The sequence below is a fragment of the Haemaphysalis longicornis genome, unplaced genomic scaffold (assembly GCF_048455015.1).
Source record: "Haemaphysalis longicornis isolate Haplotype H1 unplaced genomic scaffold, Haemaphysalis longicornis Haplotype H1 scaffold_7, whole genome shotgun sequence".
NCBI classification, from domain to species: Eukaryota; Metazoa; Arthropoda; class Arachnida; order Ixodida; family Ixodidae; genus Haemaphysalis; species Haemaphysalis longicornis.
Genome location: NW_027526422.1, coordinates 32,184,321 through 32,200,182, shown reverse-complemented (window position 1 = coordinate 32,200,182; position 15,862 = coordinate 32,184,321). Strand labels below are relative to the sequence as shown.

The following is a 15,862-nucleotide window of genomic DNA, read 5'->3' as shown; positions in this document are numbered from 1 at the left end:
GATTCATTTTTACCACCTGGGGATCTTTACCAATAAAGTTCATTGTCTTTCTGTTTGTTTGTCTGTGGGGATCTTTAACGTGCGCCGAAATCTCGTACACACGAGCGTTTTTTCTCTTTTCGCTTCCATCAGAAAAGCGGCCGCCGTGGCCGGGAATCGATCTCGAGACCTCGTGCTCAGCAGCGCAACGCCTTTGCCACTGAGCCACCACGGCGCGACAGGAGGTGAAGACGGGAAAAGTATACGTATACAGCATACAAGCAACCGCAGGAGGAACGGCCCACTCACCAATCATCCGCATCGCAGTCTCGGAAACCTTTGGCAAACGGGTTGCTGGCGATCTTCAACTGGGTTATCTGATAGGGACGAGGAGGGAAATAATGTGGATAGACCGCGTATAAATTTCGAGAATGACAAGGAACAAAACAACAGCACAGCTCTAAGCACAGGTTGCTAATCATCACAGGTGGTCTAAATTACTCCGGAGCCTTCAACAACTGCACACCTCATAGCCCACGTGCAGCTTCGAGACATTAAACCCTCATTCCACCCCTCCCCACCATCCCCTGTTAAAACCACCATATAAAGGAAAAATTTATGCCTATGGGCGTATAGAATCGCGCATTGAGAATAGCCGCCGCGTCATCGGCGGAAATGGTGAAATTCGCCTTAAGCTACAAATACTTGTGAGGTTATTGCCAATATCGCTGACATCGTCCCAGGGATGGCATTGTGGTAAAGCAGCAGCTGCCGTGGAACTACACGTCTACCTTCACAGAGCGGAATGGCCCCTAATTTTTATCTTCCTTTTTCACTTTTTTACCTTTTCGATACCACAGGGAAAACGCGAAGCAGTGGAGGGGCTACGCAAGTTTTCCCGTCATCATTCGTTTGTGTTTTTAATAAGAAACAAAATTGCGATCCGGCTCCCAGTTTAATCTAGTTTCCACTGCTGCACGTCAGTCTTTTGGACGTCGGTGTTGTCAGTTTGCAAAGGCGGTTCACCTCAAGAAGGGCGGCTGCCCCCTTCACTCTTGAATTCACCTCTGGTCTAGTGTCTCGTTCTTTCTTCTTGCGCTTTTCTCATCTTTGCACGGCGCCTCCTTCGTTTCCCCCACTTGCTCTTTCCCTTACTTGAAGGGACCATGTAACACTTTTGATAAGCATTTTCACTCTTTCCTTCGCGTCTGGAACAACTGCGAAAGCTACAGTTATCGCCAGCATGGAGCGGCACTGCGTGATTTGCTCGTCGCACCAGATACGCCTTCCATTTCTGCTTTGTTTTTGTGGCTTTTTTTAAGTTGCCATCGAAAAGCATTAATTGCTGCAACTGAAGAGGAACCGGCCAACAGCCGCTACATGGCCTCAGTGACGTAATTCGAGCCGTCGAAGAACATCAAGACCGGGAAAGAGAGAAAAATCTTTTAAGCGAGTTTCCAAGTTATCTGATGGGCATAGGGAGGTAATTTTTGGCTGAGGTACTTTGCGACCGCCTAATAAAGTATTTAGTGTGTTGGGTGACTACGTTCTCCAAACATTGAAGATTAAAAAAAAAAAAGAAAAAGTTGAAAAAAGTGTTGCAGGGGCCCTTTAAAGGGAATAAAAGTGATGCAAGTCGCCTAAGTCCAGGGCTAGAGCACAGGCGATGAGCGGTTGCGAGGGCGAAACTACTGATGTGTCAGCGTTCGTGTAGCCCTAATTCCCCAAAAATACACAAATCGACAACCTTGTCGTGTGCCGTCCCCGTGCTCTCTCTCTCTCTCTCTCTCTCTTTACCGTTGTTTTTGTTTCCCCGCCGCCAAGTCTGCGACCCGGGAGCACGCCGCCAGACACCGTGGTTGTTACTCAGAGCCGCCACCGCCGACACAATCGAGGCGTTGGCAGATTCGAGCCACGCGCACGTCTTTCCACTCGAAGGCGACAAAGTGAAAACTTTCGCGCCGAGAAATAATAAACTCTCGTGCGAGAAGAAGCCTGGCCACCCAAGGTTACTACTCACGTGGTATGTTTGTGAGTGGTCTGGTGCTCGACGTCACTCCCCCCTCTCTCTTTTGATTTTGTGGCGGGAAGCGGTGGTGCTTGCTACTTCTAGTGCCAGTGCGCTCTCGCAAGTGCTCGCGAGAATGCGAGCGCACGTCACCGGCCTCTAGCTGGCCAGGTTTGCCCTCGCCGAGAGAGAGAGAGAGAGTGAATAGAAAAGGTTTTTGTGAGGGACCGTGATTTACCGCGCCCCTGGATGCTTTAGTCCCAGAAGCATCGGCTGTCTTTTAAATTTACTTTTTTTCTCTCTCTGCTTTTGTCTCCCCTTCTTCGCGTGTCTCCGCCGCGCCGCACCAGCTTTCTTTTCCATATCCCTCTTACCTTCGGCGACATCCTTCTGTTTTGAGACCCCTGGCAAGCAACGTGCGGTTCGAGAGAAAAAGAGAAAGCCCGCGACTTGGCCACCACCGTGCCTGCTTAGCGGCCCTTACAAATTACTCGCCCTGCGCGGTCGTCGGACGGGTGAGTCGCGACAGCTCGAGTATCGCCCCGTCAACCCTGAATTACGGCGCCGCGGGAGGTCATAAATGCGACTCGCGCGCCCGGAGTGCTGGTGGTGGTGACGCCAAGAAGTCACCGAGGCTGCTCCGCTCCGCAACGCGCACTGTCTTCCGAAAGAGAGAGAGAGAGCCGGGGTTTGTTTGTCTTTGGAGGCCACGACGAGGAAGAGGCAAGGAATGCCACCACTTTTTGGGAAGCCTCGTTTACGGAGCCATTATTTTCCCCAGTCGAGGGAACACGCCGCGTGGGCTGTTGGCCGGCAGCGCGCTCTCGGTTACCGGTCGTGTCGGGTTCCGCTGCCCGGCTCCTTCCACCGAGAGAAGGCTGTCCAGGGCGCGGCCCGAGAGACCGATCCCTTCTTTGCCTGCTTGCCTGCTGGCGTCACAATCTGTTTTGACACCTCTCTTCGGCGGCAGAGTGATGGCATTCCTGGCCAGCACAGGAAACTTAGGGCAGGGCTCGCGTTAGCCGTGCTGGTTTCAAGTAACGTGGTGGAACTGTGCTGGGCGGCGTTGCGCTGTTGGCCGCGCCGTTCGCATGTTAGGCTGAACGGATTCCCCAAGAAAACAAGCGGGTTGAGTCTACTTCAGTCTGCCGATAATTCCGCGCTCGACGTGCTCAGCAAAAATAAGTGGTGTAGGCGTGGATATTTGTAATTTTTGAATTATCAATCTCATATCGCATATTTATTCGGGTAATACAATGCAAACACATTACACGCCTGGTGTCACTCCCACCTCTCCAGATATTTCTCAGTTTCCCTGAGAAATTTCACGTCACCCCGAGCATTTTATCACCGGTTTTTACATCCCTACGTTGTGTGAGATCACTGCTGTTCTTTATCACTTATACAAAAGCTCACCGAGGAAATTTTAACTACGCTTCCATGAATTTGAATTCAATCGGTCGGACCTCACAGAGAGTTACCGAGGTTTTTTTTTTTTCTTGCCAATAATAGTTACACGATTAAATTACCAAACAAATGATGATCATTTGTTTGTGTCATTGTGCTCACAATACCATCATGTGATCAACATTATAATTCAATATCACATAATAATGTCGGTGCAATAAACGCATTACACTTATTAGTTGTAACATTAGCGTCTATATTAGCTTCTCATGGCGCAGAATTTAAAATGGTAAACAATTGCGTAGGCGAAGGCAAACGTGCCGGTAATTTAGAAACGCAGTAACATGTAGTGGGCTAAACTTGCCGCTATAGAAAATATGGAAGCCTGAAGTTTCGGAAGCCTGAAGTTGTGCATAGTTAATAAAGAGGCATTATTTTAAACCTTTTTGGTTCCGCAGTCTTATCGCAGAAGCATGTGCTTACCACCCGCCCCCCCTTCCCTCAATACATTGCACACATTCCACAGTCATAAATATTCGACACCTCACAATTGAAGCTAATTTGTTCGCACGATCCCTGCAGGCGTCGTACGAATACATTGTATACACTGTCAAGAATGAATTAAATGCGGTTAACAAAGACTGAAAGAGAGTTGATGGCGTTCATAAGTCATAACTTGGACAGCTTTTTGGTTCGGTGTATTAAGCAAAACACCAATGCCACAACTTTTTCTTTTGTAGAGGAGAGGGGGGGGGGGGGTTCATTTGACACCCATCATGGAATCACTTTGTCTAAACTAAACGTAAATACTTTTTTATTGACCACACAGGACGAAAATTGGTTGAATAAATATGTCCACGTAATACTGTAAAAAACGCGATCTGGCAAGCAGTGTGAGATGTAACTGGCTTGCGCTGGAAATTCCTAGTCAGCTTTTGCCCGGGTCCCTTGTGACGTTTTGGGTGAGCTTTTGTCAGTTTAGCCTTTGGCCGAGACTCTCAGTGGTTACTCATAGCCTACAGAGGCACCTCCATAAAGCGTCACTGCAGTTTTCAGTTCAGTTTCAGTTCATTCATAGTTCTTGCAGATTGCATCAATAAACCACTCACTCCTCTTCTCGTTCTTTTTTTTTTTTTTTTTTTGACGCGAGAGCACCTTTGTTTCCTTTTCTCACTCGCATTTTTGTGGGTTACGCAGTGACAGCAGCGCTGGTCACGGCTCGCGCTACGCAAAGAAACAAGAAGTGCCTTCTTGCCACTACCGCTCCTTCCCCTCTCCCCTTCAAGACGCAGCGCTCCTTCCTCTTCGTCGGGTGCTGGTGCAAGCGGGACCGCGAGATGAGCTAGAGAGCGGTCATTTGTCTCGGCCGACAGCTTTCTGTCTCGTCTGTCGCCCGGCTGGTCCTGCGTGGGCCGCGGGCCGACGAAGGGCGCCCCGACTTTCCTCTTGCTACTCCGAGGGCCTCCTGCCGCTCGCCAACTCGTCGCACGCACGCCTTCTCCCCCAGCATGTCTGCACGCGGGTGTTCGCGTTTCTCCTTTGTGTCTCCCTGACATTTTGTCGAACGCCCATTCATCGATTGTCGTTTTATCGAAAAAGTGGACGCAAGAACAACCCCTACTTAAAAATCCCGAGAAGCCGGCACTGGCGAAAATCAGTGAAAAGCGACCTCGAAGAACTTTCCCGGAGCTTCCTCAATTGTAACACTGCGCTTTGCTTTTTCAGAAAAAAAACTAATTCGTTGATTTACACGAACCGGTGGAGTTAAGCTACTTTGATATCATAATTTAATGCATTAAACGGCGGGGAACGGCCCCCAGGACGTCCTGAACAGCCTTATGTCACTTGCTCTCATGTAGAAGTTGAATTTAAGCATCCCAGGCCTTCGTAATGACGTTCTTGAGTAGTGCAACATCGTCTCGAGCTTATCCTTCGTCAGTGGTCTACCATTTTTTTCTCCAGAGAAATGTAGGCCGATTCTCGTCCAACCTTCATTGTATATTGCTTGAATTCAGTACCAACAAAACTATAACGACAAAATCACAATAAAAAGAACAATAATGGCGCATAATGAATAGTTAGTACATAAAAAATAAATGTGAAAAGGCCAAGATCACATACAAAGAAGAATTAAATAATGGACAGTAAATGAAGTGATGAAAGAAGGGGGTCACACAAAAATAAATATAAAAATGTTTATATCATGTAGTGAAAAAAGAATAATGAAAATGAACACTTTGGATGTTCTAAACAAAAATGTCCCCGCACAAAAAAAAATAAACAGAAAAACATAAGTGAACGCTTCTGAAACAGCGATCAAATCTGCAAGTATTTCTAAGCTGAATAGACCAAATGGTTTATTTGGCTGAACAGGTCAGCACGCAGAGAGCTGGGCGAAACTTTTTCTTGAAAAAAAAAATCGACTCTCCCGCCGCTTTTGCTATATTTGGGCATGCCTCTTCCGGTTGTCTTACGATTGCAAGGTGACATAACCCAAGAATTTTGAGTTTATTCAGTGTACCTATAAAAAACTGCATGATTTAACTGAGAAAGATAAAAGAATTTGTGCCGTAATATTTACATGGTTTGTAAGATCGTGGGTGCTTCATGTAAGGGTAAAAGTACTGTCGGCAAGTCAGTTGACACGCCTGAAGATCAGACCAATATTTGCGAGATAAAGCTCTCAAAGTTTTCGCAAGAACTGGTTACTGCGGTTGAGGCAGTCGATGAAATGGAATGGCAGGTGATTGCTGCGAAGAAACGGCGTTCGATTAATGCAGTTCATCAACACAACCTTGCGCCTGCAACACAACCGGAAGCGCACCGTTAGGGGAGACCAGACCGCGCCGCATAAATCTGAATGATAGCCAGAAATTCTTTTTTTTTTTCATTTTATCCCCTTTTTTTTATTACCGCTGTTTCTTACAGATATTTTTATTGCAACAGTGTCTTCTATAGGTACAACCCCACGACAATTCTAGTCGAAATTCGGGTAAATAGTGATGGGAATAGCAAGTGGAAAGACTGCACTTGTTCAGTATTAAACTAAATTGACTGCGCGTTCAGCCATTGTTAGACGAGTAATGCTCGGCTCCTTCCCTTATTCGTGTCACATCCCTAGTGTGAATGCGTATACGAGCAACGTGGACCTGTTGGACGCCGGGAATCCCCACTGCCGCACTGCGCACGATATTCTAGGTGCGTTGCTCACCGATTAACCACGCATCCGGGTGCTTATGCACCCAGCAGCTCACCCTGTGGTTCTGGTAGGCGGTGACGGCGGTGAACCTGGTCTCGGGAAAGACGAAGGTGCGGAAGTTTTCCGTCTTGGAGACGTCCTCGCCCTTGCGGTTGACGTACACCACGTGGCAACGGGGCTGGTACCGGTGCATCGAGTTCAGGATGATCTGCACGGCCAACGGGTATAGGAGAAAGACGCGGGAGAACACGTCACTAACACTCCACAACGAAAGCGAACAATACCATAACACGCGGCGACGCGCATTGATACCAGGCGACCTTTCTCCCTTTTCGCTTAATCAGCCTGACAACACGTTGATAATGCGATCAGTTGGTAAGGTGGAGAAACAGCCTGATCACCGTACCTGTTATCTTTCGCGCAAGCCTGTTCAGTGCTTTCAAAGATAAGGGTCGCGTGGTATTAATAACGATAGGTCGTGTGCCTTCGGTAAATAATCACAACGGCAGATGGGTTTTTAAAAGAACTGCGTATTTACAGCCGTTAAGGAGAAGTCGGAGCAGTCTGAAAAAGCTCAGCACAAAACAGGTTTCGATTTGTGAAGCCGGATTTTTTTTTTAACACAAGGTGCAGAGTCAAGCCATCCAACTCTTCCTGCCCTTCTAATAAAAAAAATTCCTAGTGGCTTAGCTCGGCTATGCCAGGATATACGTAGCGTGAGTTAAGGTTCAGCTGGTTATTCTTAGGTTTCCTGGTTGTCTAGGATTAGCTGATTATCATGCTTACTGCTGCTAAAACGATTTCCAATCCAATCCAATCCAGTTTAGTCCAGTCCAGTCCAGTCACTGCTCCTCGCGCTTGAGCAGCACGGCTCTCCAGGAGCCACGCGAAACGGCTATCAGGCTGCTCCGTCGCAGTGACAGACTTGGCTACTGCGCAACGAAGCTGACAGCTGGGCACACGCCGGCGCCAGCGCGTCTTCCGTGGCTATGACGTCACTCCTCTGGAATGCGCAGACTGGCGAATGTGGAGACCCAATTCTCTACACACCCGTACTACAATTAGATTGGGTTTCCAATCCAATCCAATCTAATCTAATCCAATCCAATCCAATCCAATCCAATCCAATCCAATCCAATCCAAGCCAAGCCAATCTCATGCTCTTCGCTCTTGCGCGGTACGGGCTTTCACGGCCCACGCGAAACTGCTCAACCTCGGCCAGTGTAGCTTACGCTACAAAAGTAGATAACAATGATACTTCACCGCAACGCTTTGCCGTCAAGCGGGCGAGACTGCAGAGCATAATACACTGAGCGTCGTTTTCCCCGCGCTCAGCATACCACGTACACAAGACAGCAGCGTGACACTTGGAAGTCAAGGATCAGTATACGACTACTTCAAAACAGCTTGCACTTGACAGTCAATGCGCACTGCTTTCATCGCTGCTTGCAGCGTGTCTCGAGCAAATTACAGCAAATTACTTTAGCATGCCTTGGCTTCACGCGACCTCAGTTTTAAAGGGAACGTAAAAGACACCGCAAGGTGAGCGGTTCAAAATCTGTCCGCTATGAGCGAGGGGGCTTATGACGACACCCGTGATGTCAGAGAAGAAAATCGCTAGATAATGGACGTAAATCCTTCACCACCCCTTCCTCAAGAAAGCTGAGAAGAACGCGAAAGCTTTCTCAGATCAAAACTGCGGCGAAAGTAGTACGTCAAAACCTTAGCTAAAATGTGCGTCCGACCTTCGCTGAAAGTGCTTCCAATCGGTCGTCAAACTTTCAAAGCACCAATTACGGAAACGAAGAACCAACCCATGCGACGATTCTTCGCGCACTAAGTAAGCGCATCTACGAACGATCTACACGTATACCGATACGTAGTTTATGGAATAAAGGTGTAGTTTTGTACTCCTTCTCCATGATCGATACGTGTATTGTATTATCTAGAACCGTTCTTCCTTTTTCGCGATTTTCAAGTAAGCGTTCTGACTAATGCAAGCCCGGTTCTACGCACCTGCCGTGCGTCCAGAGATCTTATCAGAGCTTTTTGTTCGGCCAAGCTGTCTATGTGGAAATTAATTAATTTTCACACAGGACGCCATCGGTCCCACTAATAAAGCTTTCGCTTTAAAAAGTAAAAATTGCGGCGTCAATTCTCGCGACGGCTTCACCGTCAGAGGAGACGTCTATTCCTTGGCCATTGTGCTGAGTTGAATGTGGAACAGCTTCGGACGCGCGTGACTTCATCTTTTAGGCTCGGCAAAGACGGAGTTATTTTGCGCGAGCAAGCTCTCCACACTCAGTTGAACAAGAGGCTGAATGTGCCGACGTAAGCCTTGAGTACTCCTGAGGGAGTCGTTATCGTGCACCCCTGTGAACATTCGGTGATGTTTGCAACTTGTAAAGAAGAAATACACCCTCTACGTTGGCACTGTTTCTGCCATAATGCAGCTTTAACGGTCGCGGTGTGTTGTATATTAGATAAAATTACTCGCGGGAAACGGCGCGAACAAGTTACGTTTGCCTGCTCGGCTAGGATAACGTTAGAAAGATGCCTCTAAATCCTGGCGATGCTGCCCGTGACTCGAGCTTTGCCCAGCGCGTGTACACTTACGTGCCCGTTGTCGTCCAGCTGGTTGTTGGTGAGCTTGAGCTTGTCGAAGGAGACCACCTGCTTGGTCCACTGGGCTCCTTTGCACGGCGACTCCGGGTGGACGTGGATTCGCGGAGGCATGTTGGGGTCGGCCTTGCCGGCCACCATCCAGCTGGAACTGCGGAGAGAGGCTCTTCTCAGGAACGCGCATCTTTGCGCTGCGGGAGTTTCAGTACTTGCAAGTGAAACTGCTCATTCTTCGCACTGTACTGCCGAGGGTCCATTACTTTTTTTTTGTATGGAGTGCAAACAGTTGTGTTCCCATGCTTGGCCTATATTGATCTACACGCTTCAGTTCAAATAAATATAACCAGAAAAAAACAACTATGAAGATAACTAAGAAAAACAATGCATATAAAATAAAGGCTGCAGTCGCGAAGGCGAGAAAAATGTTGGAGATAATTAATGGCTATAATTTCTAATTTGGAAAAAATGACAAAGAAAAGCTTCGAATGTACTTATGAACCTGCAGATTTACAGGTAAGTTCGATAAATTTGTTTTCGCAAGGCATTCAAGAAATATGGCGGGCAACACTAATCTATCGCTTTCAACACTAAACAGACATAAACAGCTATAGGTCATGTTGTTATGTTCAGATTTCTTTGTTCGAGAGCACGAGGTAAGAATTTAAAATAGGCTTGGAGTTGTTATCGGGCGTGCGATGTTTCTCATATCGCCAACCCTGACGCAGGAGGCACAGCGCTTGTGGGACCTCGTAGGAGGAGAGCGCCGCGTACCTGTGAAAGGCGTATCGGTAGCGCTTGTTGTCGACCGGCACGAAGTCCATCATGAGCATGAAGTCCGCCTGCGGGTCCAGCCCGTACAGCTTCACTTGAAACGTGGGGAACATGCGCCTGCGTTTGGAGGAAGGAACTGGGGCTCGAGGTCTCGTTGATTGACTGATCGTGAGGTTTAAAGCGCCGACGCTACGCAGGCCATGAGGCGCGCCGTAGCGTAGGTCTTTCGATACAAGTTCGACCACCTGGGGATCTTTAACGTGCGCCGACATCTCCAACACACGTGCGTTTTCGCTTTTTGCCTCCATCAGATAAGCGGCCGCCGCGGCCGGGTACCGAGCCAACATTGCTCCAGGCCTCTCCACGCTGTCTACACGCACGTCATTCACAGACACTGGGGATAAGCTATCCTAGTATTACTACATTATCAAAATATTATTCAACGTAAAGAATTACGTTCTCTAGGGATATTGTGCTTCGTTAATTTTATCTGAAAGACCACGCAGACTACCCTCGCGCAGCCTACAGCTGTAGCAAACAGAATGTAATAATTGAAACAGCATAACAGTTGGACTATATTCATCATCATCATCACCACCACTACCGCCACTCCATAATCGTCATCATCATCATCATCAGCCGATAGTCCCAGCTGTGGGAATATAGCGCGTCTTAAAGACCTTACGATGTGGACGCGATCACGTTAGTGAGCGTGGTTAAACATAACCAGTTTATCATATCAAGTCAAACCAAGGTCTATTTTTCAACATTGCTGCAGCGTCGACAATATTGAAGGTCACTCTGGAAAAAAGCTGCAGAGACAGCTTGACGAGGCCAGAGCGCCGGTGCAGCTGCGACAACTTTGGTCATAAACAATACATTACACAGCTTAGTTTGTATTGCTCGCATAAATGTATTGCACATGTTAGAAATTAGAAGGAAGTCTCGCATCCAAATACTCTTTCGAGAGACCCTATACGCAAAACTACCAATAAAGAGGCGTTCATTTCTGTTTATAGTGTAATAACACCACCGATAGCTGACTATTGGTATTACTGATTGTTTCTGTGGCTTAACGCACCGACGCTACACAGGCGATCAGGCGCACCGTAGTGGAGCGCTCAGAATTAATTTTGACCACCTGAGGATGTTTAACTCGCTCCGAAACCTCGAATACACGTGCGTTTTCGCTTTTCGCCTCCATCAGAAAAGCGACCGCCGCGGCCGGGAATCGAACCCGCGACCTTGGGCTCAGCAGCGCAATGCCTTAGCCACTGAGCCATCGCGGAGGTCACTATCGGTATTACTGTCGGTGCTGATACGCTATTCGACAATCAATAAAATTACCCGTGGTTTTGCAATAGCTAACTATAGTTGACATCTCAGAACGTCAGGGTAGCCTACTCCGGCGCATATAGGCTGCAGCCTGTCTTGCTGTGCTCGCCGTGACTCCGTATATTGGCAAGAGAGTAAAAAGAAATGAAATTGAACATAATTCATTTCCCATTACGTATAAACAAAACTTTATGGAGGGTAATTGGAAAAAAAATCTGCAGATATTCAGTGAATTATCTACTAATGCGTAGCATTTTTATGCCACCTGTCTTGAGTGTGAGTTTTCTCCATCCAATTTTTTTCGTTTGTCTGAATCCTTTCCGACCAATTATCTCCTATTACGCTATTGTAGCGATTGCAGGTGAAACCTTAGCGAAATCTTCAATATTGTGGAAATGAAGGGTGTTACACGGTTCGCCATTTTCAGTAATATTATTATATTTTCCTTACTTTTTTAGTTTTTCAAATTTCGTTCTACCAATTATGTCCATTTAGGCTATTATAACGACTACAGGTCAAAATTTTACAAAATCTGCATTATTGTGGAAATGGCATGCGGTATACATTTTGACATTCTCCGTAATTTTTTTGATATTTTTCTTATTTCTTCGTTTTTCAATATTCGTTCGACCCATTATACCCATTTACGTTATTACAACGACTACAGGTGAAACTACAGGCGTTTCCATTTCGCGAAACTTCATGGAAGATTTATTAACGTAGTTAGCAGCCTATCAAAATGAGTATTGGTAACTTTTAGTCAATCTGATTTCCCATAATCATATGTATACAATTTGTAATGGTGAAAGGATGATAATTCTATATTAACGACTTAAAACTAGTCGTCTATCCAGAGTTCCATCGTGGTATACCATCGATAGTGCTTGCAATAGCTAGCAAAATCAATAAGCATTCAAACCAAATCAGCACTAGCAAAATCAATGACATCGATGGCACTAGCAATAACTGAATCAAAGCCTGCACCATAGATCAGCAGCCTCATCAAGTTTATGGCGCTTAACAGATGAGACAAATAGAAATATGGATGCAAATGTTAAGACATGAAACTCGAGGTGTGTCAGGCGTTCATCAGAGGATCATCCTCAGTTTTGAAGTTTAAATTGCTGTACATCTGGTTGGGCAATTGCGTGGGGTAATTGGGGCGGCACATTTCACCAAGCTGCCGCTAGCACGCAATTACAAGCTCTGGCCTGGCTAGTGGACCGTGCAGCAACAGTGATCAGAAGACGGAATTGAGGTGGAAAGAAAGAGGGGGGGGGGGGGGGGGGGGCGCTTTATTGATTGGGACAGAACCCGACCTACAGGAAGCATTCTTAATGCGACTCTTATAAACCCTATCGCCTCAGGCTCAACTTCTTTACCTATTGGCGTGCGTCCAAAAGAAGGCTAATTGCACACAATCCTCCAGGCATTTCAAACATTTTCGAAACGTGTAAAGGGATCCGCGAAATTTTATTTTCACGCAAGTACCCGTAAGCTCCCATCCCTGTCCTCCACCTGCAGGTCCAAGCCTAATTTGGGTGAGAGGCGTTTACGCACGGTCTGGCGCACGGCCCTACTTTAAATGTCGCGCGCAGCTATGCGGATGGTGTAACGTTGGAGAATGATGGGCGACCCTTGGCGGGATTACGGATCTCGTGCGGGGTGGGCCGCGCGGAAGCCCCGAGACGTCGCTGGGCCCCACTCCCGGGTGAATGATTGCCGGGCCCGCGGGGGAAGCAGACGCTCCCGCGATGGTTACCACATGGACCGAGCACCCGCAGCCGCCATCCCACGCGCGCGCGGTCGCTGCGGGCGCCCTTTCCGGACTTGAACATTTATCGCGCACCATAGAGCGAGGCCCAACCTAGGATCGCATGCGGCGAGCCACTGTTACCGTCTTATTCGCGCATCTGGAAGCACCCTTTCTCATCTTGCGATGGCGGATGCTTCGACCGAGTGAGAAAGTTGCTAGGGCTATACAGCGCGGCGCGCCTTTTCAGCAACCGCGGGCCTCGATTCGCGAGAGCTGCGGCGAGCTGTTGAAGGCAGCGCCAAGTGGTCGTTTGCTTGGTTCGCTGTGTAGCTATGAGCCTGAAGTCATTAAACGGCAGGTAATATAAGGGACTCCGATTCCTAATAAATTCGTATCATGATGAGTGACAAGTATATCATGATAACCATGCGATTCAGAAGTAGATTCAATACCCGGGGTCAGCTTACAGCGGAAATCCTCGAGTGATTACGCAAGTTTTCGGGGTTCCCCGATTACAAAATTGAGGCTTAATATGCGGCATACCCTGAAATACCAGTATTGTCCGCTCTGAATACCCTAGGTCAATTTCAATGCAACCTAATAGCTCTGAAGTGTGTAAAGGACGGGCGTTTAGACTTTACGAATGAAAATCATATGCTACACTAATTTCGTCTAATGAACGATGGGATATCGTATCCATGAGTTTTGCCTAGTTGCATTGTATATTTGCGGCACGGAGTTGGGCTCTCCTCAAAGCTTTCTGGTTAACCCTGAACCAGCCCTAGACTCCGCTTCTTCGTTTCGGTTTTAATGTTAAGGGGCGATACGGGTTGTCCATGGGTATTCAGAATCGTACAGTAATTATGCACGTTACGCTTTCCACCGAAAGACATCTACGGCATCCGCAATCACAGGTAGCCGCGCGAGAGCCTTGCCACATCTGATTATAGCCGATCGCGTGTCGCTTGTATACACCCTCTCAAATTTTTAGCAATATCACGGGAGTGACGACCCATCGGACTGTTAGCGTCATATCACGGTTCCCAGCGGCGAAATAGGCGAGAGTATACGCGCACGTGCGGAGAACTGTGTCCTGTGCGAGTGTCGTCTGCTACGCTGTTCTCCTTAGGGCAGCCCACTCCGTGCTTTTCTTTGCGAAGGCCGTTTCGCTAGCCGCCAAAGGTAACTAAGCAGCGAAAACATTACTGACGCACTGGCCGGGAAAGTCAAACAAAAGAAAAAACTGTGGTTGATTCCTCTGTCATAGAAATTAGTAAAACACGAAAGTGAAATGTGCGGCGAAATCTGCAGCTGAGCACGGTTTGCGGGTCGGCGGCTGTCTTGTGGGTGTGCTCAGCGAGCGACGTCTTGCTGGCGGGTCGCTTCGTCAAAGGTGTACTAGCGTCATTTCCGTGATGGATATGACGTCAGTAAACCTTAGGGTATCCCGGCATAAAACACTTTCGTATTAATATATAAAACCCGAAGACGAACAACCCTAAGTATAACGTATTCTTTAGTACTAAAGGTTGCTTCCCCGCAAAAAGACGCTGTGTGCAGAGGTGCACTCTTTACAGGCAGCTTGCTTTGTTGTACAGGCGTCACTTTCGTGACGGTAATGACGTCAGCGAAATCTTCGTGCATCCGGGAATAAAACACTTTCGTGTTAAAATCCAACGCGCATTGCGGGTGGATACGCATTTGCAGGCCTCCTCGATTATCAGTCCCGGATCGTCCGCGGACTGCCCGAGACGCGATCCGGCGCTCGATTTTTCCATGTATTCTTATGGGACTTCCGGTCTGAAGGCAGTCCTCGGACTGCCCGCGGACCGTCCAGTACTGGTAAATCGAGGATCCCCTGCTTCAAACCACTCCGGTTTCCTGTAAACAAAGTCATGCAGATACCATATCGCTCTCAAGGCAACAGCGTAGCAGACGATGCTCAGACGGGAGGAATTTTCGGCGCGTGCCCGTACTCTCACCTATTTCGCCACAGGACACCGTGATAAGGCGCTGACATTCAGATCGTCGCTCCCGCGATGTTATTAAAAATTTGGGCGGGTACATGCGTGATATACTAGCTCGGAACCCTGTAGAGAAAGATAAGGAGTTCCGGGTGCGGTGTGGATCATTCGCGCCAGTATACGTATCCCCGGAGAAGCCTGCACAAGGGAGTTCTTGCAGGCCGAACAACGTATAGGAGCGCGAGGAGTTCCTCCCAAAGCTGCTAATGAGACAAAACTGCCCCGTGCGTTGATCTTAGCGCGGCGGGAAGCCCGCGTGTCTCACGCCTGCGCTTGATAGATCGCTCGCGCTGTCTGTTCCGCTTGTGCGCAAGCAGGACAGAGAAGTTAACTTTGGAAACCGGCCGGGGAGACGCGTGGGCCCGCTACTCCGCGCTGAGCAACCGTGTACGCGGCGTATGCCTCCCGACAAAGAAGGAAGAGATGTGTGCGTGTGTGTGTTGGGAAGGGGAGGGGAGGGCAATCTTGCGTACTATCTGGGTCTGCTGTCACATGAAACAAAACCAAATGGAAACAACAGTGAGCTTTTATCTTAATGTGCGTAGAATGCTGATCATTTTTCTTGCTTTTTGCTTTGGCATTTCTTTTTTACAATAAACGGAAGAGCCTGAGCCTTTCAAACGTGGTCTCAGCAATTTGAAGGTTTATACCAGTATTTGTTTGGAAAGCGGAAGCAACATAAAGGATCAATTAGATGATCGTTGGTGAGTCAGGTTGTGTCGTCGCGTTAACAGTATGAGAGGGGAGGAGAATGCGGTCGG

At 47.9% G+C, this 15,862-nt stretch overlaps 1 protein-coding gene across 1 annotated transcript in view; it reads right to left on the bottom strand.

Annotated features, from left to right (window-relative positions):
- The window catches only part of LOC144145121 (T-box transcription factor TBX1-like), a 73,449-nt gene that overhangs the window by 24,472 nt on the left and 33,115 nt on the right, over positions 1–15,862 (bottom strand). Inside the window, exons 3-6 of the mRNA XM_077676624.1 lie at positions 9,987–10,103; positions 9,210–9,366; positions 6,649–6,801; positions 289–356 (exon numbers count right to left, since the gene is read on the bottom strand). Of these exons, the coding sequence (XP_077532750.1) occupies positions 289–356; positions 6,649–6,801; positions 9,210–9,366; positions 9,987–10,103 (495 nt within the window). The remainder of the gene's footprint in view (positions 1–288; positions 357–6,648; positions 6,802–9,209; positions 9,367–9,986; positions 10,104–15,862) is intronic.